The sequence below is a fragment of the Jatropha curcas genome, chromosome 3 (genome assembly GCF_041381405.1).
Source record: "Jatropha curcas cultivar XTBG-Jc1 chromosome 3, XTBG_Jcur_1.0, whole genome shotgun sequence".
NCBI lineage: Eukaryota > Viridiplantae > Streptophyta > Magnoliopsida > Malpighiales > Euphorbiaceae > Jatropha > Jatropha curcas.
The window spans coordinates 13,740,963-13,764,082 of record NC_143153.1 but is presented as its reverse complement, the minus strand read 5'-3'; the positions used below and the strand labels follow the sequence as shown (position 1 = coordinate 13,764,082).

At 33.3% G+C, this 23,120-nt stretch overlaps 1 protein-coding gene and 1 long non-coding RNA gene across 3 annotated transcripts; both read left to right on the top strand.

The window, feature by feature from the left end:
* Positions 1–1,865: 1,865 nt before the first annotated feature.
* On the top strand, positions 1,866–14,550 carry LOC105635534 (ENTH/VHS/GAT family protein). 2 transcript variants are annotated; one of them, XM_089719035.1, is made up of 10 exons: positions 1,866–2,186; positions 2,282–2,415; positions 2,636–2,714; positions 2,919–3,017; positions 3,103–3,216; positions 4,482–4,639; positions 6,957–7,032; positions 7,668–7,753; positions 13,525–13,722; positions 13,834–14,145. In XM_089719035.1, the coding sequence occupies exons 2-10, from the start codon at positions 2,315–2,317 to the stop codon at positions 13,991–13,993; spliced, it is 1,071 nt and encodes a 356-aa protein (XP_089575161.1). In that variant the 5' UTR covers positions 1,866–2,186; positions 2,282–2,314; the 3' UTR covers positions 13,994–14,145. The 2 variants fall into 2 exon arrangements, with proteins under 2 accessions (XP_089575161.1, XP_089575160.1); XM_089719034.1 differs by having other exon boundaries at positions 1,869–2,186; positions 13,959–14,550.
* A 1,537-nt stretch (positions 14,551–16,087) lies between these two features.
* LOC110009620 (uncharacterized) lies at positions 16,088–18,780 on the top strand. The gene is made up of 2 exons (XR_002284497.3): positions 16,088–16,455; positions 18,213–18,780. It is a non-coding gene; the product is annotated as an uncharacterized LOC110009620 (long non-coding RNA).
* The last annotated feature ends 4,340 nt before the right edge of the window (positions 18,781–23,120 follow it).

Genomic DNA, 23,120 nt, shown 5'->3' with positions numbered 1-23,120 from the left:
ATATCATATTTGCATCAACAATATGCCAAAATTTCTAATAAGAATAAGCGTTCACACCATCTTGTCTAAAAGCTTTATTCTGATGCATTTGGAAAAGAGCTTTCTTAAATTTATCGTCAGATAACATGGCTAGAAGCAAATCATTATGAACTGGCAAAATAGAAGTTTTAATCTGACTCACAACCAAAGCATAATTGGTTTGCAAATTGCAAACAACTCCACAAAGTAGTCGCGAATAATTTCCTCCATACCCAAGTCTCATTACTAAACACCAGAATCATCAAATAAGCCAAAATAAAATTAATTCTAGCACGTTGTGTTGTAGTGGCATGAAATAATCTATAATTCTGGTCCACATTTTTTCATCAAATAACTTTAAAATGTTGATGCCAAAAAATCTCTTCTTGAGCTAAGAGATTATTCAATTTAGACTTTTTCCATTTGAAGCTCTATGTCTACAAACTAATTGCAAACTAAACATCGATGCATCAATTTGCATAAGTGAACCTTTACCTAGACTTGGCCTTTTTTTTTCCTTCTGCTAGGTCCACAATGTTGTTTTCCTTATCTATAGTAGACGACTCATATAATGACTATTGTGGCACGGTCAAATCATTTAAAATAACCTGTCAAATATAGAATTGATGCATCCTATATTCAAAATTAAAAATCTCCTAAATTACTGCTATCTAGTCTCGTATTTTTCTCCTTAGAATTCGCTAAATCTTCAGTAGAAAATCCTATGTCACTACGTAACTAATTTTCTGCTACATCTCTAAACCATTGGAGATCATCTCTTTACATTAAAGCCAACAGTGTCGGTACTTAGAGCCACTATCCCTATGCCTTCTCAACCACCCTTTCAGCAAAATAAATTATTTTTCATAAAAATTGGCATTGTGTCCCAGACAAGCATAGAGAAAGCCAAATATGGGCAACCATTCAACTTAAAATTAATTATTTTAGCCCATCCATTTGAGTTCCTCATTTTCTTCTATCGTTTTAACACTTTATTTACGTCTATGCAAACCTAGATACACATTTCTGAATGTCGAAATTCATTATTGTTGTCCAAATCTTACTCTAAGTAGGAATCAATGAAGTCCCTAGCCCATTTGGCCACGACTTCAAATATAGCCCCCACTGATAGGTTATGTACTTGTACCCAAAAACACGAGTTAATAAGGAGGATTTGCTTTAGATCTTCATTTGCTTTAATCTTTTCCACAATAAACAAGTGATTGTTTATAGACCAAGGTACTCTATTCATATCCTATTCAAAATCCACATTATGAAATAACTGAACAAGAAACGATCTATGATCAATCTCATTGATGCTCTTAACTAGGCAGCCATATAACCTTCATGACCTCATCATTGACCTTTCGATCTATCAATAATCAACCAAACAGACGTAGACTATAGTCTAATTTTTCAACAGGATTACCTCAAGATTGCACTTATATTTCTTCCTCCTTATCATTTGATAACGCCGAGGCTGCTATAGGTACATCCATTCGATCACCAATTGCTTAATTCTCAATTGCCATCACATATATAGAGCAAGACGCTTTCAAATTGACAAAGCAAGAATCTCTCACTTAAATTAAACTTTTAAATTGGATACTATTTTTTATTATAATAATAATAATAGTAAATCTCTAGTTTAAACTCTTTTTTTTTTAAATTCTAGTTTAAACGGTGGGAGTCCATTTTCAATTTATGGGTTTTCAATTAATCCACGTGGCAGACAATGGTTGAAGGAAACAAGACAGAAGGTGAGAGCTGGGTACATCATAACTTATTCTCTAAAGAACCTTACCGGAGAAGCTTACTTCTTTAGCTTTAATTGGGGACAACCCTCGTGCCAGTGTTTTACATTTCTACTCTAAAATAAACAAAAACAAAACAAAACAAAACAAAACAAAACTCACTCTCCAATTCATCTTCTCTGCTAAAGGTTACTCATATTAAAAACTATCAGTCTCAACTATTAGATTTAGGAAAACCACAGCCTGGAAAAAGCAAAAAGGAAAACAAAAAACAAAAAAGAAAAAAAGAAAACAAAGACGGTTTTGATCTCCATCTTTCTTCTCCCTATAACTCTGTTGGTTTCAAATGTTGAAGCTGTTCTTCCGTTTACTGTATTCATCAGTTCTTAGTCTGTTTCCTCTACATTGCAACAGGTAACTTCTTTTCGTTTTCGTTCGTAATGATTTTCAGTTTCAATATTTGCGTCTAATTGGGATTGGTATTTGAGATCTGAATTTCTTTGATTTAGGAGTTGTTAGAAGGTTTAATTATTTAGCAGCAGATGGCAGCTGAGCTCGTCAATTTGGCAACAAGTGATAAACTACCTGAAGTGGATTGGACTAAGAATATTGAAATTTGTGAATTAGTAGGCCGTGATCAGAGGTATAACTGCAATATTGAAGAAGATATTACTATAGAACTATGTATTTTTGTGGTTTGATTCTTTATTTTCTGTTATGTTTTAGTTATTATATATATACCTTCTTGATTGTTTCGAATTCATGGGGATGAACGGGACTAAACTAAATTTGGTTTGTTCAAGTTAGTCACTTGAGTTGGTTTAACATTTCCATGACATGGTTTCATTGATTCTAATCCACAGACAAGCTAGAGATGTTGTTAAAGCTATTAAGAAACGGCTGGGGAGTAAGAACCCAAATGCTCAGCTATATGCAGTGATGGTGGGTTAATTCTCTTGCTTTATACAATGAAATCTATTGGGTACTATGCTTTTGATTTAGACTTTTAAGCAGTTTTTTATTGTTAATTGGTTGAATCTGCATGCGTGTTTGCTGAACAGATGGTTATCTTCCTTTTGTTGTTCCTTGATTTGAATGGCCTTTGCCTTCCTGGCAAACCATGTACTGTTTCTTTCAATTTTGCAGTTGTTAGAGATGCTGATGAACAATATCGGAGAACCTGTTCATAAAGAGGTGATTGATACAGGGGTTTTGCCTATTCTTGTGAAGATAGTCAAGAAAAAGGTGGAAGTTTTACTCTACATATAATACAGTGAATTTTGGCTATTTTATGCCCTTATATTTAAGTAATCCATCTTCCTTTTGTCAGACAGATTTGCCTGTACGAGAGAGAATATTTCTTCTTCTGGATGCTACACAGACATCACTTGGTGGTTCTTCTGGAAAGTTCCCTCAGTATTATTCTGCATATTATGATTTGGTGGTAGGTGCATGTATGGAACATTATAACCTCTTATCCTTACCTTTCTTTAACACCATCTAAATTTGTTGAATTATTGCATATGGTGGATAAGTCAGAAATATGTATGGTTTTGCTGCAATCATTTATGGCATGTGTTTTGAGGTTGAAATCATCTTGTACCTTCTTTCATTCTTAGTAGCAATTATCAGGTTCCAGCAAATCTTGGGTCACACTTCATTCCTGAAGATATTCTTCTGAGAAAGGAATTTCCCTGTTCACTCTAAGTTACACGTCATGCTAAATTAGTTTATGACAACTCAAAAGACTTTAGTTTGTAGTCAGCATAATGGATTTTTTCGTTTTCGTTAGTAAATATTTTTTTAACCCCCCCCCCCTCTCTCTTTTTTTGTATAGTTGTCCTCTCCCTTTCTCACTTTTTTCATCACCTGCTACTTCTCAATTCTCCTTCTCTCTCCCTCTCTGCACTCGCTAAAATGTCTCTGTTTCAGTGTCTTTTCTGCTTCACATGCCAAAACATATCCTTTCCTACAAGTCCTTGAAAAAGACTACACCTTTATATCTTTCTCCAAAAAAGAAAAAAATTAAGAGTTCATATTTTAGTTATCTTTTCTTCATTTATCAACTATCCGAGTGTCTTTGAGCTTTTTCTCTCATTTCACAAAATGGATCTCACCATTTTTCAGTTTCAATTTCATTTTGTGCCTTTTTCTGTTTGTTTCCATTTTCAATTTTGGGTTAGCTCTAGGTCTTGCCCGTGCGCCTCTTTTGAGATATGTAACGATTTGCGCGTCCTCTCTATTTTTAGTGCTCTTCGGTGAAGGGTTGAACTCTTCCTGTTACTCTTTCCTAGGGTGCAAACAGATGAATTTGGTTTGATATGTACAGCTTTATATGCATCAGCCATTCAGAACCCATTTATATATGCTTACCATTGAATCCTAATAATTGCATACCTTTTTCATTAATTTATTAGCTATTGATTTATTATTGTAAGACAAAGCTTCATTCATGTTCTATTATTTTTCACTAGTACTACATTGAACACATTAGTTCGACCATATCAAATCATGTGAAGGATTGTGAATTTTTCTTTCCTCTTATTTGCCTTCTAATAAAATTGTAAAGCTTTGAAATACTTACATTGTTGTGCTAATTTTTAGCTCATTATAAGCTCACAGTACTGTAATTAAAAGCTGTGAAGCACTTGCATTGTTGTGTCACTATTTAACTTCTAAAAATTGGCTTGCCTTAAACTGTACTGTCAGAGTGCAGGAGTACAATTTCCTCAAAGGCCTCCGGAAACACAAACAAACAATCCCACTTCACAATCAAATAAAAGAAGTACACTTAACGGTGAGCTTGTTGCCTCTAGACATGAAGAGGTTGCTCAAAAAGCAGAGGCTCAAGTTGTTCCTGAATCTAGGTATCTTTTTACTTAACTGTTTCCTACTATGCTCATCCATGTTGCATTATCTCGTGTTTTCCTAATGAAGGTACATGTTCAATTAATTTAATACTAAAACACACTTGCCTTGCCAGAAATAACTATTTTCTTGTATAGTTGAATATTATAATTCTCATAATGTACTCTCCACTTCAAGATTGTGGATTCATTTTTTTGGTTTAAAATTGATTTAGTTCTAAGAATGTGATTGTTTTTCTTGGACTATGTTGCCTAGACTTGGGTATATTCCATTTTTTGGCACGGACATAGAGGGTGTTTGGTTATGCTTTTAAGTTTGTCAAACCAATTTTTATGTAGAAAGTCATAAGCAGAATGATGTTTGGTTGGGCTTATAAGTTAAAAAAAACTGCTTAAAATAAGTTAGAAGTCATGACTAATGTACCCCTTACTTATGATTTCCTACTTTATATTAAAACTACTCTTTGACCAACTAATGATTATAATATCCTAATAATTTTTAAGAATAGTGACATTACCTTTGTTTTTGACAAACTATTTGACTCCCAATTTAATTAACATACCCATTTTGATAATTTTGGTAAATTAAGTTACTTTTAAGTAGCCATCAACCAAACACTTCAATTACTTCAAAGCTACTTTTAAATAGTTTTTTCAAACACTTAATTACTTATTCTTGAATTAGCTTATAAGTTAGAAATACATTTTAGTCAAAAGTTAAAAGTAAGTAGCCAAACGAGACACCGCTTAGTAAACTTTTTATAAATTTTCATTTATTTGGAAAATCATAATCTATTATGTATTTGATAGTGAGAATTAAGGTTAAAGTGAAGAATTGGAGCAACACACTTAGTTAATTTAGTAATGACATTGTATTGATGTGATAGATCTAATTGTTCTCTTCATATATATAAACTCTTAACCTCAATATGTTTACAATCCATGGTTGCGTTCAACTTCGGAGCAAAGTAAATATGTTGAATAAATAAATAATTAAACTTAAAAGTGGAGAATCATGCAAAGTTGATATTGTATAAAAATTGGGAATTAGATGAAAGCTGTTCTCATTGACCAACATCTTCATAGAAATAAAATACAAGTGCCCTCCACTGCCTTACATTCAGTAAAAGGGAAAAAATAATAGGACATTTATTTCAGGAGTTCCATGGGCTTGCATGAGTGAATGAACACCTTCCATAACATCCCACCTAGGGATGGGGATGGGGCAGGTTCCTTGATCCCCGTTTTCCTCTATTATTATCGGGGTGGTGACAGGGCGGACTTGTCCTTGCTAGCAAACTGGAAGTGTGCTCCCTGCCCTTGAAGGGAACCCTGTCCATATCCTTCTCACCATGGAGATCCGAAATTATATACCCAGACACACACACAAACACACACATATATATACACATGTTTTTTCTTTTTTCCAAAAATCTCTTATTCTTCTTTCTTAAAATTTCTTCTCTTACTATATTAATAGTAATTGCACACACGTTTTCATGACTCGTGCCAGGACTCAAAAGCAACTCACCTTGCATTAACAGCTCGTAGAAATGCGTGCCTATCTTGCTTATAAAAGGCCAAAGGTTTCCTAGATTTCTTGGTGTTGCCTTCAAGGTTGTTTAATTGTTGCTAGGAGAGACTTGAACCCCATTTTGCCGTTGTTTTAGGACTGAATACAAAAATTCATTTCTAAATTTTGTTGCTTTAATTTTGTAGCACTCTATACTTTTACTTTGACCCATCAAATACTTCAATTTATAAAACTACACTTATTAAAAACTTCAACTTGCAAAATTAGATCAATTAAACACCTATTAAGTGGTTGAAAAATGTAAAAATTATTGTTCTAAAGTTATGCTAACTATATATCAAAATATTTTTCCTTATAAGAGAAAAAACCCTGAAAAAATTTATTGTTAGTTTGGAAAGGTGTGCAATGTTACCAAAATTTACAAGTTTAAGTGCAAAATAGGTCATCCACAACGTTCAGGATTCCACAAGGTTAAAGTTGTAAAAGTTCAAGGGTGAGTTTATATATTCAACCGTTTGTTTTAGCTTATTTGTATTTTCTGACTGTCTCCTTATAAAAAAAAAATAATATATTTTTTTATAATTTTCTTAGATTATGGCTATGTTTGCGATGGCTTATTTGGGAAATGAACTATTGTGAATGTTTTACCATCTCGAGTTTTTGTTTCTATTTAGGTATTATGTGTAGCAACCTTTTTGGTACTTGCTGAAAAATGTTTGCAATTGTTTATTACTTTTTTCCTGGAAATGATGCCAATTCCAGGTATGTTTTTATCCTGTGCAGTATTATTCAGAAGGCTAGTAATGTCCTAGAGGTTTTCAAAGAAGTCCTTGATGCTGTTGATTCTCAAAATCCAGAGGTACTTAAATGCAGTCATCTTTTCCATATTCTGTTTTTGGACCTAGATATAATTCCATAGGCAGACATCTTCTGTTTGTTATTTTTAAGTATTAACGTTTCTCTAATGTTTTCATATTTAATTTCTTAACGTTCGCTTGAATTTTGATGAGTACAACTTGGACATAGATCTAAATCTTTGAAAAACAATATACTTCAGGGATAGGTTACTTATTGCAATGATTGCGTCGTCCACTCAAACATTTAAATCTTTATGGCATCCTATAGATAATACTATTAAAGCATTATGTATTGTCGTTCACAGAAACTTGACAGCATGGGCTTTTTTTTTTTTTTTTTTTGCTTTTTGTTGTCATCAATGATGTTCTTTGCTTCTGTGATGGAGATCTTCCTTCAATCACCCCGTCCCCCAACAATCCCCACCAACACTCTTCCCACCTTTCAACATTTTCTTTCAATATCAAATTCCCTGAGATTCTGCAGTTGATTCCCTCATAAATGTTGATTATCAGGATGAAAAACAATGTTTATAAATTTTACAAATGATTGACAATTTGCATGTTTGTTCTGACATGCATCCATGAAGTTATAAATTAACAATTCTCATTTCCATTTGTCACTAACATTATTTTCTAGGGAGCAAAGGATGAGTTTACTCTTGATCTCGTGGAACAGTGTTCATTCCAAAAGCAGCGAGTAATGCATCTTGTGATGACTTCTCGGTAAGATTACTTTCTGAGTTAATAGGATAGAAGCAGTGCTGGTCTCAGCTTGGTTACTGGTTACAGATGCCTGCATGTATGACTCATGACTTCACAAATATTGGTGTAGCACAGATCATTCTCTTTATATCTCAGTTTCTTGAACAGCATCATGATATCAACTTTTAGAATTGTTTCAGTTAAATAGACGTAGTAGTGAATGCATTGAGTGGAAATTTACACTGCAGCCAATATTGAGGCCAGTGGAGTGCTTGCAAGGGTCAAATAGGGGTGCAGTTGAGTGTTAAGTGCCCTAGTCTAGGATCCCAGGTCTTTCTATGGAGAAATCTTCTGAGGCTGAAGCCTTGGACTTGACTCATTCCTGTTTCTGCCTATGATGGATAAAAACAAGAACTTGTTTGAGGGAGTTCTCCACTTCAAGACTCGTTAGGATAGAGGGAGTCTTCATTTCGTGAATTGATGATAATCTTGTTTGAGTATCTTATTGAATTAAGAGGTGCCTCTTATATAAGAGAGGCTTACAGCAAAAAAGGGAATTGTAATAGAAATAGAAGTTCCTACTCATGAGGGAGGGGTCCTACTATAACCAAAAAAAAGTTCCTACTAGTAAGGTGTTATGTTTATGCAACCAGAATCTCGTCACGGGCCTGTTAACAATAGAATCTGATTCAGAAGCTAAAGTTTTTGTTTTACCGCAATTCTTTCCTGAACCTATTGTTGCTGAAAAATTGTGAGCTCATTGAAAGGGAGCTCTAACCTTAAGCTCGTTAAAGAGAGCTCTAACCTTAGGCTTGTTAAAGAGAGCTCTAACCTTAGACTCGTTAGAAAGAGTCTAAATCCCAATTTAATTGAAAATAATTCTGCTTGTTTAATTTCATCATTAAAGCCTCCAATTTATAGAGGAATACAAGTACTAATTAAAGTAATTCTACTAGAATGAGATTCCTACCATAAATAAATAAAATAAGAAACTACTAAATGGGAAGACTACTAAATCAAAAGACAACTAAATAGAAAGATTACTAAATAGCAGATCTCCTACCAAAAAGAAAAATAGGAAAAATAGGAAACTACTAAATAGTTGATCTCGTACCGAATATAAAATAGGAAACTACTAAATAGGAAGACTAAATTGCAGACTGTTGTCGTTGCTTCTCTAACATAAGGGATCCTAATTAAAGAATCATAAAAGGAAACTAACTCGAGCAAAGATAAGAATAATATTGAAATACTAAATAGGAAGATATTGCTGCATAAATTCCGCACCTCACTTGCCACACATCTCATGTAGTTTCTGCCCACAAATGCATCTATAACAATGGGGTTAAAGAATATGCTTGTAAATCTGAATTGTATGCTAGTTAGGCTTAGGCTAAATGATCAAAAAAATCTTGAGCTTTGACCATTTTTGCAATTTTAACCAATTCTTTTAATTTTTCAATTGAGGCTTTGAACTTAATTTTTTGTTGCAATTATAGCCTCCATCCTATGTCCATTAGAAGTTGTTGACGTTGCTGTTAGTGGGGGTTCACATTTTGACATATTATTGCTACGCTACCACTCCATGTTAGCAAAAAAAGAAAAAAAAGGCTAAGTAAATAAAACAAGCCTGAACTTTGTATATTTTACAGTTTTAGCCAATTCTTTTAATTTTGCCCTTGGATGCCATGATTTTTTTCAATCTTTTGGATTTTTTAAAAAATTTAATTTTTATAATTATTTATTTTTAAAAATATAATTTATTTTTTAAGTTCAAAATTTTCAAATTTAAGTTAAATGGAAAATATATATTGTATTTGTGTGTTTTAATAGTATTTTAATATTTTGGAATTAAATTCTTATTTTTATATAAAAAATTTACATGATGAATTGATAGGTTGTAATTTGGAGAATCATTCATGAAAATCTAAATTTTACATGATTAAACTATATTATAATTAACTATATGCTATGTATGTATATGCAAGTACTATGAAATAATTTATGAAATTTACCAAAATTAAAATAGTTGGCTAAAATTGCAAAAAAGCCTAAAGTTTAGGCTTTTTTCGATCATTTACCTTTTTTTTTTTTTTTTTTTTTTTTTGATGTGTCAAAATATGGATCCAACTAGTAGTAATACTAGCAACTTTGTAATGGACACAGGTGGAGGCTATAATTGCAACAAAAAATTAAATTCACTGCATTAGTTGCCAAAATTAAAAGAATTGACTAAAATTGCAAACACAACCAAAGTTCAGGCTTTTTTTTATCATTTAGCCTTAGGCTTATCTTAGAAATCCTTCCTATTTTTATTTTCTTGAGATGTATTTGTTTCTAACTCTGAAACCCGTTACATAATATGTATTTTATACTTCTTGGATATAAGCCTAAAAATAGCTCTTAAAAAATTCTTATTTTGGATGTAGGTTACTTGTGGGATCTCCAGCGGACAGTAACTTATATTCTTTTCAGAAAAACCACCTAAAAGTTTTGAATTGCCATGCCAACACATCCATTCTCTTACTTCCCGTCAAATACGATTAACTAGTTATCCAAAACAAGTAGCCCTATAGTTTATCAGAAATCCCACTCTTTATAATTCTTGGATAGGATACTGGTCATACTTGTTATATTTGTAACTAGATTATATGTATAAAAATAAGGTAAGTAAATAAATTAAGGTTTTTATGATTAATGAGCGACTTTGTTATCTGCGTGCTTACGTTTGTTTGAAATTAGTGGTCTTGTATTTGGGTCCCAAGGCTTGTTAGTTCTTTAAATTGTAGGGTTTTTTAGATAAGTTTACCACCTCAAGGCTCTTTTGGTTTTAACCCACCAACTGCTTTTGGTCCCTATCTGGGAACCAGCAAAAAACTTTCCGAACTTACTTAGTATGATGACCAGTGGCTCTGTTATAGGGCTGCTGGACTTAGGGTAATTTTACTGCTATTTACGGTGTTTTTATTTAGTTATTCAGTGTTTATCATGTTATTATCAGTTTCTTTGTTAATGGGTATTAGTGGGGTGGTTAAGCAAGTTATTTATCATAACGTGTAGTTATTAGTGGGTAGTGGGTAGTTTTAGCTTTGCATTTAGTTGTTTAAAAGGTTGTGATATCAGGAAAAATGTAAGCATAATTTTATGAAAATGTTTTGAGTTCCTAAAACTCAGAGATTGTAGAGTTCTCTCTTAATGAGCTCTAGGAGATTGCAGATTCTCTCTAAGTCTGTAACCACTGATAGAAGGAAGAAAACTCCTTCTAAGATAGTCATCTCAAACCCGATCCCCTAATTCAAAGACTCATAACTAGATCCAAATTTGGGACCATAACAATTGGTATCAGAGCCAACAGTTATGGGCGAATCTGTTCAAGACCAGCTTACCAAACTCTTCAATTTACTCTTATCCGAGCAGCAGGCCAATCAGACCCGTAATGAGAAGGTTGAGCAACTTCATGCCAAATTGGATGCCATGTCTTTTGACTTGGAATCCACAAAGAAGGGGTTGACTTCTTCAAGTGCTGAAAGTCAAGCACCGAAAGCAAAGGGTCCAATAGGTTCAGCCGGTCTAGAATCTCCTAGGGGCACTACAACTGTTTCGAAATTCACAGAGTTGGAGGTTCTTGGACCAACTATGAGGAGTAATAATTTAGGAAAGTTGGCAAAATTCGAACAACCTAAAACTGTCGCAGAGCGAATAGTTTTCCAGCAAATGTTTCGAGTCTTAATAGTTGTTTGTATAGAAGATAGAGCGGAGCAAAAGAAAGAAATCATCAAACATCAATTGTTAGCACAATTAGAGGGTCTTGCTTGTGATTGGGCAGCCTGTGAATGGGAAGGGAGTGGGAAGAAGCAATCCGAGAATGACATAGAGGAAACATTAGAGGAGCCATTTGATACAGGAATATTAATTAAATATAGAAGCACAATAAACAGCTCCTTATTTGCAGAATAATAGAGGGTAAAAGGATTTTGTTTGCATCACATTTTTACAAGTTGAAGATTGCATGTCATCCATCCTTTGCGCTTGAGGACAAGCGCTTTTTCGAGGGGGAGTGTAATGTTATAGGGCTGCTGGACTTAGGGCAGTTTTACTGCTATTTACGGTGTTTTTATTTAGTTATTCAGTGTTTATCATGTTATTATCAGTTTCTTTGTTAATGGGTATTAGTGGGGTGGTTAAGCAAGTTATTTATCGTAATGGGTAGTTATTAGTAAGTAGTGGGTAGTTTTAGCTTTGCATTTAGTTGTTTAAAAGGTTGTGATATCAGGAAAAATGTAAGCAGAATTTTATGAAAATGTTTTGAGTTCCTAAAACTCAGAGATTGTAGAGTTCTCTCTTAACGAGCTCTAGGAGATTGCAGATTCTCTCTAAGTCTGTAACCACTGATAGAAGGAAGAAAACTCCTTCTAAGATAGTCATCTCAAACCCGATCCCCTAATTCAAAGACCCATAACTAGATCCAAATTTGGGACCATAACAATTGGTATCAGAGCCAACAGTTATGGGCGAATCTGTTCAAGACCAGCTTACCAAACTCTTCAATTTACTCTTATCCGAGCAGCAGGCCAATCAGACCCGTAATGAGAAGGTTGAGCAACTTCATGCCAAATTGGATGCCATGTCTTTTGACTTGGAATCCACAAAGAAGGGGCTGACTTCTTCAAGTGCTGAAAGTCAAGCACCGAAAGCAAAGGGTCCAATAGGTTCAGCCGGTCTAGAATCTCCTAGGGGCACTACAACTGTTTCGAAATTCACAGAGTTGGAGGTTCTTGGACCAACTATGAGGAGTAATAATTTAGGAAAGTTGGCAAAATTCGAACAACCTAAAACTGTCGCAGAGCGAATAGTTTTCCAGCAAATGTTTCGAGTCTTAATAGTTGTTTGTATAGAAGATAGAGCGGAGCAAAAGAAAGAAATAATCAAACATCAATTGTTAGCACAATTAGAGGGTCTTGCTTGTGATTGGGCAGCCTGTGAATGGGAAGGGAGTGGGAAGAAGCAATCCGAGAATGACAAAGAGGAAACATTAGAGGAGCCATTTGATACAGGAATATTAATTAAATATAGAAGCACAATAAACAGCTCCTTATTTGCAGAATAATAGAGGGTAAAAGGATTTTGTTTGCATCACATTTTTACAAGTTGAAGATTGCATGTCATCCATCCTTTGCGCTTGAGGACAAGCGCTTTTTCGAGGGGGAGTGTAATGTTATAGGGCTGCTGGACTTAGGGCAGTTTTACTGCTATTTACGGTGTTTTTATTTAGTTATTCAGTGTTTATCATGTTATTATCAGTTTCTTTGTTAATGGGTATTAGTGGGGTGGTTAAGCAAGTTACTTATCGTAATGGGTAGTTATTAGTAAGTAGTGGGTAGTTTTAGCTTTGCATTTAGTTGTTTAAAAGGTTGTGATATCAGGAAAAATGTAAGCAGAATTTTATGAAAATGTTTTGAGTTCCTAAAACTCAGAGATTGTAGAGTTCTCTCTTAACGAGCTCTAGGAGATTGCAGATTCTCTCTACGTCTGTCACCACTGATAGAAGGAAGAAAACTCCTTCTAAGATAGTCATCTCAAACCTGATCCCCTAATTCAAAGACCCATAACTAGATCCAAATTTGGGACCATAACAGGCTCCAAAGTCCATTAATTCTGTTCATTATTGAACAATGTTTGTGATTTATTTGGACAACTTTTCCCCTCTGCATTGAGCATATATTTAGCCCTATGGGATTATGAGCACAAGTGATAACATTTGCAACTTAAATTGATTTTATCTTCTGGTCCAGGGATGAAAAGGTTGTTTCTCGTGCAATTGAATTGAATGAACAGCTCCATAAAGTTCTAGCACGATATGATGCCTTTATCTCTGGGAGGTCTATGCCTTCAGACAGGTCTGCTGTTTCTGATAAAACTACATCAACTGCAAATCATTTTATTCATGATGAAGAGGAGGAAGAGGAGGAAGCTGAGCAGCTTTTCAGAAGGTATGCCCATGCTGTTTTTGCTTGGCTTAGGCTCTCATCTGAGAAGTGATCGAATGAATTGTTTGAACTGACAATGCTATCGTTTGCTGATCTTAAATTCTCTATAACTAGTTGTGGGCCTTTAAGCTTTGGTTCTATCAGCTACGTTTGGAAGCAGATAATGATGTTAAACATATGGAGTCTATTTATATATCTATTTCCTGGTTCAAATGCTGCCCCTTTGCAATGCTTGACAGATTACGAAAAGGGAAGGCTTGTGCAAGGCCTGTAGATGAAGTGAACTCAGAAGAGCGCCTCTCTATGGGCTTGCTTGGATCTTCTATTGCAGGAGAGAGGTTGAATCGTCCCCTTATAAGGCCAATTATTAGTTCAGATCAGCCACATGAACCTCTTGTGAACCCTCCACCTGTGGCAATTCCACCTCCCCCTGCAAAACATGTAGAGAGGGAGAGATTCTTTCAGGAAAAGAAGGTTGATGGTTCTGGTGTGACTGGCCACATGAGGGGTCTCTCATTACATAGTCGCAACGCCAGCAGTTCTCGCAGTGGAAGCATAGATTTTAGTGATTGACCACTCCGTAGAAATAGGTTGTGGTGTGCTGGTTTGTATTTAATTAGTGAACTTTTTTATGGTTTCTCATATTTTCTACTACGCTGGACTGTTTTTTATGGAGTAGAGAAAAGTTTATAGCTGCAGAACTACAAATGGTGCTTTTTTGAGATTGCTTGTATTTAGAGTACTATACTATTACTTGTGAAGAGCTCTAGCCTCAGATTGCACATTAAGCAATTGTTTCTATACATGTTTCATTGGTATTTTGGGCCTTCACTATTGTCCAATGTCCTAGGAAACCGAGTTTATTACTCTGCAATACACATGGTTCAATTAGGCAAAAATTCTGATACTAATGTCTTCTTCGGGTAAAGTTTTTTATATAGCATTTAGGGTTGACTTTAGTTTAAACATTATTTTTATTAGTTATATTGTTAGGTGGTGTACCGTTTATACCGGTGGTTAGAATTTGAGAAATCGGTTATAAAATGTTATTTCCTTGACTTTGATGAAATGCTAGTTAGTATAAAATAATCTACAACTACTAGGGTAGTTACAAATTCACAATTTTAGTCGTACTGCATTCTTCTTCTTCATTATTATTATTTTATTCATGTCATACTGCAATTTTCTAACTATGTGTTTTGGAACATATGATAATGTGGGGATCAAACCACAACTAGATTTTAAAATGGTTTGATGATTGATATTGTCTTTGGTCTTTTGTCCGATGATCCAAGTTGATTGAAAGCCTACAAGACAAGAAATAATGATGGAAGTCGATTCTCAAGTTAGATCCAAGTACTTTTCAATTTAATTCATATACTTCATTAGTAGAAAAATTCAATTATTTTTAAGAAAGGTGAATTTGTCTTCCAGGAAAGAAAAATATCGGTAAACATCATTCTCCAAAAAGTGATAAATATACTAAATGAAAGAAAAATTTATAAAAACAAATCTATTAATTTACAAATCATCGGTAATTACTATTTTTAGCTATCACCCATCACAACCAATTTATTATTGGCTACCACCACAAATTTATTATTTTTATATTTGTATTTAAAAATAAAATTTTTACAATTCTAAGTAATCTTATAAATTGAGAGTTTAATATTTTACAGGTAAGTTTTAGTATTACAACTAAAAAATAAGAGAGTTTTTTGAAGGATATTTTTTAATATTAAATATTTTCTAGAAAAGCTAAAACGTTTTAGTTGGTAAAAAAAAAAAAAAATTGGAGTTAATTTTACTGGAAGGATGTGAACTATATGGATAATCACTTAATGGGGGTACCAACTTCATTTTATAACTTAAAAATACATGATCTTATATTTTCATAACAGTAAAATGCCTTTTGATGTAATCCAATTTTTTTGTTGAGCGATATGCCACGTATGCAGCATGTGAATTTTTTTTATTACTCCCTGCTTCATTTATATAGACACAATTAACTTTGCACAGATATTATGAAATTAATTAAACTGTAATTTTTAGCCAAACTTTTTCTATTTTGCCCCCAACATTTCATTAATTGAATGTTTATTTTGAAAGTCAAATATGTCATGCTAATTTATATTTTCATAAACACAATTAATGACTTATGCCTATAATTAAATGATGAATCACAGTAAAAATTCACTCATTTCTCCTAATTAACGCCAAGTTTTACCTTCTATTACTATTTTTAAATTGGGATAATTATATTTTTAGTGTCTGAACTTTTATTTTTTTTTCTCTATTTTGGTGTTTCAACAGAAACAATAACAATTGATGTTTTAATTTATAAAATTTTATAATTGAGTGTCCTCAGATGACGTAGCTAATCAGAAAACTGATTATACATACGTGGAGCCCAATTTTCATTAGGCGGAAACTCGGTGAGAAGGAGCTTGAATATTTGTCAAGTAAATCTACGGTTACATGAAACAATGAGAAATCTCTATTATGCCTTCCATTTAATGCTTCTCTCCCACCTCTTCTCTTTCTTCTAACGTTAGGGTATAACCAAATAGCCAATGATTTCCAAACAACCCTTAACCGACCAGAACAACTCCGACGAAGATCTTTATAGCCGCCTAAAGTGTCTTCAACGTTAGCTTGATCATCGACATACAAGAAGAGTATGTCCAAGAGGAGCAAAAGAATTCTAAGCGCGAGCTCCTCCACACGCAGGAAGAGGTAAAGCGGATCTAAACTTTCTCACTTGTGAGTGGGCAGTTTATGGAGATGACTGACCAGAACAATGGCACCGTTGGCTCCACTAAAAGGCCCAATACTGACCTAAAAATTTCAAATTAATTCGGCATGTTTGGATCAGATTTTTTTTTTCCTTTTAAAATAATTTCCTGTTGGATTTATATTTTTATGTAGATTAGAAACTTCAAATTACTTCGGCATGTTTTGATCAGATTTCTTTTTTCTTTTTTCTTTTAAAATAATTTTCTGCTGGATTTATATTTTTATGTAGATTTTGTTTCCTTGTGGAGCGATATTCTCATCTCCTATAAGGATTTTGGGTGCTTGTTCTTTCTTCTGGAAACATAAAATTGTGTGATTTTATTAAACCTGCTTTAGAACAAAGACGAACTGAATCCACTTGGTGCATTGATTATGAAATTACCAAGTTACATAAGAATGAGATTCTTTATGCTGGAGGTCTGGTTGATACTACCTTTCTACTGCGTGCTCCATCTTCACTGAGAAAAAACGAGTTTCTTTTTTTAGGAATTTGATCGACATGGCTTAGAAGAAGAGAGGAGTTAGGTTAGAAAATTAACATTTTCCCTAATTTACACGTCAGGATCGTCTTACTTGGCAAAATTACATCTCTTTCTCACTAGGTCAGCTACCATGTATTAAAAAACGGATCCCACATGTGCACAATGGATTTTTTCCGATTAGCTATGTCTTCCGGAGACACCTAATTGTAAAAAATTATAAATTTGAAGACACCTAATTGTAAAAAATTACAAATTTAAACATTCAATCGTTGTTATTTACGGTTGAGACATCAAAATAGAAAAAGAGTAAAAGTTCGAACACTAAAAAATATAATTACCCCTTTTAAATTTGGCTCCCATCTTTAGTGCAAAAATTTTGGTGGAAAATGAAAGTTTAATTTTTATTTAAAAAATGTGTACACTTAGTAAAGGAAGTATAGGTGCAAATAACCTTTTTGGAGCTAAAATTTTTGATAGCGTCAATCGTCTCTTTAAATTCTTTCCAAATACCCTTATAAATAATGTCAATTCAATGGCTAACAAATTCTTTCCAAATAGCTTTATAAATAAGTTCAATTCAATAGCTAAAAAATTGAACCCGAACTACAACAAAAAAAAATTCAAAAGTCCACTTCCTATAATCATCTCACATCCATTTGATCTAAACTTGCAACCTTTTGATTCATCAATAACTTTAGAAAATGTGTTCACTTCAACTATTGGTCCTTGAACTTGATCGTTTTGAGAGAGAGATAGAGCATCCATGTCAGATTTGGTAAACAATCTCTATGCTCCACTTATATAACTCATGCTCATTTTTTCACATTTTTTACATGATTAATTTGTCATAAAATATGGCCACTCGGATAAACAATGCATGCAATTTTATTTGAAATGGGTAAAGAAAGATAAAAAGCTATAAATTAATTAGTCAATTATATTTAGTGAAATATTTAAACTTTATTTGCCACTTTCTTATTTTTTTAAAAAGTTAATACTCTAAATAAAATAAATCAAAAGTAGTTCAAACTTTGCATTTTGGTCATAGTCTATATTAAGTAACATTGTCTGTAGTAATGGAACATAAATGAGAGAGAGTACTTTTTTTAATTAAAAAAAACTCTCTCCTCCAAATCATACTTACCTCTCTCTTCATTCGACCTGAAGTCCTTTCCGTCTCAGTGACGCTAACTTCCCTCTTTTCTCTCTTTTCAGCGAAGAAAGAGACAGCGAAGAAAGAGATAGAAACCAACAACCTCATACTTTTCCCTCGTACTTTTCTCACTCACTCACTCACTCTCTCTCTCTCTCTCTCTCTCTCTCTATCTCTAGTGTCCACAGAGCTTGCATCACCAGTTTTGTGATTCTGCTGTGCTGCGGTTTAGGTGGCCATGTAAACTAGTGATCTCAAGCTATTTCCAGCTAAAGATCACCACCTCCGTCGATTGAGCACACCAATAGGATCGGCACAATGCAAGAAACAGTAATATGGCCTCCATTATCGCAAATTAAGATCGCCATCTCAAATGGTCATAGAGACAGTTGCATTCCTGCGAGATTTGCTCCACCTCCGGCGAGAGCGAGGATCAAGACATGTAGTTAAATGATTCAATCCTTCTTTTTATCATATTTTCCTTCCATCAATTCTGAGTTTTAAGGATAAATTGCACATGCTTGAAATTTAAAATTTTTGGGTTTGAGATTTGAGAATTTTGTGTATAGCTTGAATTGGTACTCAAATGATAAAATTGATGGTGAAATAAAACCCTCATGAGATTCTGAATGTTTTGATATAAACCTTGCAAATTTTGAAAGAGATATCACCTACTGGCTGTGGCGCTAGTGAAGTTTTCGGCAAATACATTTGCTATAGCCTTCTTTTTCAGAGCCATGGCGACAATTTTGAAAAGAAAGTGGGAGTGAGAGAAAGTTATATTCTGAAATAGAGAGAAAGAGTTGCAAAAAGTGTGTGAGAGAGAAGGTAAGGAAAAGTGAGAGAGATGTTTTTTTTGTAATTAAAAAAATTGATAAAAAATGTCCATGTGTCGTATATGTCATTCTTGTCATCGGAAAAACTGAATTGCATGAAAAGACATTTTACTATTACAAAATATAAAATTATGAATTTTTAAATTACAAATTGAAATTAGTACTTCATTAAATGATTAATTATATAGTTTAAATAATTCCAGTGAAATTAACCCAAAAATTTAGATAAATAGTAATTTGGTACTTTCAAGAAGAATTAGAAGCAATTATGAACTTTTTAATATTTTATTTTAATATTGTCATATTATTTCTTATTTAATTTTATATAAATAACATTCGCCATATATACATGTATTTATATAAAATAAAAGAGGACATTCTTTTTTTCAAATCAAATAAAAAACAATATTTTTTGCTAACTTCCAATCTTTTATTTTTTAATAAAAAAAAATTAAATCTAATACGTTATTTTCGATATTAGCGTAAGGCTCAGATTTGTAGAGTTCAAATTGAAATTTATTGATATCACAAATGAAAAAATTCAATAAAAAATAAAAATTATGTCAGCCCACTGCAAAATAAAGTAAAGGAATGATGATAATAATTTCGGTGTTCAAATTTTCTAATTTATTCTGTTTTAATGTCTCGTCTGAAAATATATACAATTGAGTGTATAAATTTGTTAAAGCTTGCAATTGAGTATATACACTTCTATAAAACATGCAATTGAGTGATTCTAGCTAGAGATAACAACATGTTGAGTACCTGCTTAAAATGTATTATCCGAATTCGAACCTGATTATAAATTAGATATCTGAATTTGTCCCAAAATCGTGTAGAAATTCATCTTTAATACCCGAACTTGTCAGGAAATGATTATAATTACTCGTTTAAATATCCAAATCCGTTTAAATACCCGTTTAGCATTAAAATAATTTTTTTTATTTTTCAAAAATAAAAAGTAAGTAAAATTATAAAATTATTATTTTGACTTAATAAAAAATAATATAAACATTAGATATAATAATAGCATTAGCAAATTAGGTGTGGCTTGGTTGGTCTTCACGTGAGGAACGAGAGATCTCGAGTTCGAGTCTTCTCCACTGTAAAGTTATTACTAATTTGATGAATGTTATTCAAAGGGGAGGGCCACCCCCTACTGTGTACACAATGTTATTTCGGCTTATTGAACTTTCCAAGTATAAAAAAATATAATCATACCATTGATTATAATTAAAAAAGGTGTATGTATATCATTTTCTTCTAAAATGATTATTTTGGATATTTTTGAAATATTAATGAGATGGGTAAGAGGTAGTGGGTAACCGTGTCCTTGAACTCGAACTCAATACGATAGTAAAAATACTACATGAACCCGTCCCAAACTCGTTTATTCACTACCTGAATCTACCAAAATCAGATTAGATTGGACCGAGTACCTATCAGGTCGAGTAAAATTATCATCTCTAGTTCTAGTTGATTTGTCCAGCCAGAAAAGTGATTGAGATAATTTGAACTCTATGTTTTATGTGTTGAAAGCTGATGTAGAAATAATGACGTCCACATCACCTGTTTTTCACACCCTTATATCAATACAGATCAATTACAAAAGAAGTGGTTCAAACCAATAACAAATCAATTGAAAATCGGAGGTTAACCTAACAAAAATGACTTTTGCCTACTCTTTTAGTCAACAGATAGAATTTTAGCACAAGTTTTATGCCATTGGAAACTAGATAGAAATAGCTTTCCAACGATATATTACAGGTCTAAACGAAGTTGAAACAAGCCTGACCGCCGATTAGTGGCGGTAGCCCAAGTGCGGCTGCTAGCCACCCAGAGTCAGTGGCTAGTCATTTTCTAGCTCCCTAATCTACATTGAACAACCATAACTTCTACCCACTATCCTTGCCTATAAATACCCCTCAAAAATTGTCTGCTCACAATTTTGAATAACTTTAACTTATGATCAATTAGGAGATATTTCCTTTTGGAAAAAGCTTCATACTTTAAGGGTTAAATATCCATTTGGAGGTCCTTTTAAGAACTTTGTTCTAGTTGAAAATTTTGATCCGTTTTGGTTTGATGCTTGTGGGTCTGAGGTGGAAAAGTACTAGTTCCACTAACACAACAAGTCAAGTGTCACGAGGTAGCCTTTGTTCTCTTTTTAATACATGCTTAGGTTAATATTTAATTAATTAATGACATGCTTAGGTTAGTATTTATTTAATTAATTCCATTTTTAGGTTAGTATTCAATTAATTAATATCAAGCTTAGGTTAGTATTTAATTAATTAATGTCGTACTTAGGTTAGCATTTGACCAAATGCTAAATATTTAATTACATGTTTAGTCTTTAATTACTCAAGCTTGAAAATTTAACCACATTCTTAGATTTAAATATTTAATTACATGCTTAAGAACATTCTTTAGGAATTAAACTTAGACACGTGCTTTAGGATTTAAGCTTAAATATAGGCCTTATGTTTAGCACTTAAACCTATGCCTTAGGCTTTGATGTACACTTATATTTCATAATTTCATGCTTGCAACTCTACCTCTTTGACATGCATGTATACCTTCAAAGCAAGACCCTTGACTTTTGACATGCCATGAATATCACTTGAATATTGAAATACATATTGTTGAGATTTTCTTGTTGCCTTCATGTTCCTTCTACCCTTTCTCCTCAAACTTTTAGACAAAAACCAAATGATTTTCCTCAAATTTTAGTGAATAAATGTAACATCCCTCCCCGGTCTACCCATTAACCCGAATGAACCGAGCCGAGACGCTACAATCTGGTTGAACCTATATCCTGTCATGCTAAGATCATAATGTATGCTGAATAATATATCATGCTGTTACTTTTTACATTAGTAAAATATCGATATGTACTTAATATTTACAAGACATTATATTAGTTTCCAAAATGAAGTGAGCCCAACTATGTGCCCTGTACATGCCATAATACTTATAGACAGACCCAAAATATCAAAATGAATAGCTACCCTGAAGACTGGGTCTTTCAAAGATGAACTGCAGCAGTTGTACGATGACTCTCTACTGTCCAGATCTAGAACCTGCGAGTTAAGTAATTGCTGAGCAAATAAAGCTCAGTGGATATCTCAACTTAATAAGAAATAACTAATTAAACATGTAATCACACATATCAATATACTTTCATGATCTTACCTGCTGTTCATTATGCTGTATGAATTATGCACCTTTTATAATTTATACATAATACAATCTCATAATTGTATGGCTCCATAAGGTTACAGTGAAACCTAAGTGATAAGAAGAACTGTATGAAACTGGATGAATACTGTATGGCTGGGCTGCTATGGCCCATATATACTCATATCCACTCAACGGCCTGTAGCAGGAGTGCCAAACTGTATGGGGCGCAGATCTGCTGTCCTATGTCGCAACATAGTCTTATCTACATGGTTTCTACCTAACCTCAATGGAGCATATTATTGGTATTTCAATAATACAAAACAGAAGTATATTACATTCTTCATAAAATTCATAAACCATACTGTTTACCTGCATGCTGTCTCATTCTGTATGTTTCTAACCTGTTTCATGCTTTATGAGGCTTTCATAGATAAATAGAAGTAACTCCACCAATTGATAACTTGTAAAATAATTGGCATGGAAATCTAATTGGTACACCCGCGATGCAACTTGTACCACTCATTAGATAACTTAATTTCTACTGGTCAGATTAAGGAAAATATTGCTGTTAATTTAACTCAACTCAGAAGGTTAAAATTCAGCAATAATCTTAGGTTGCATGAAGCTACATATGCATCCCAACATCATTTCTAATGTAGCCTTGAAATCTGACAGGGCAGCATGTACATGTTTCACAAATTCTCGCATAACTCTATATTAATAAGTCCAATTGCAGTAATTCTAAATTCTAGTGTTAGCTAACACATTAAGGTACAAAATTTTCTTCTATCACATCTCTTAATTATGTTGGTAAGGTAGTCAAATATTGAGCTCAAGTAGCAACTACCAGTCTGCCCAGCTGTTGGTTTCCAGCCTGCACAGTTTGTACTATTTTGGTCATAGCTCTCAATTTATAACTCCAATTTAGGTGATTCTACATTCTCTAGTTAG

Bases quoted from the DNA above. Each gene is read 5' to 3' on its own strand.
- LOC105635534 (XM_089719034.1), top strand. From the start codon at position 2,315: ATGGCAGCTGAGCTCGTCAATTTGGCAACAAGTGATAAACTACCTGAA. The intron at 2,715-2,918 runs GTGGGTTAATTC...TCAATTTTGCAG, and splicing joins CTCAGCTATATGCAGTGATG to TTGTTAGAGATGCTGATGAA. The intron at 7,033-7,667 runs GTACTTAAATGC...ATTATTTTCTAG, and splicing joins TTGATTCTCAAAATCCAGAG to GGAGCAAAGGATGAGTTTAC.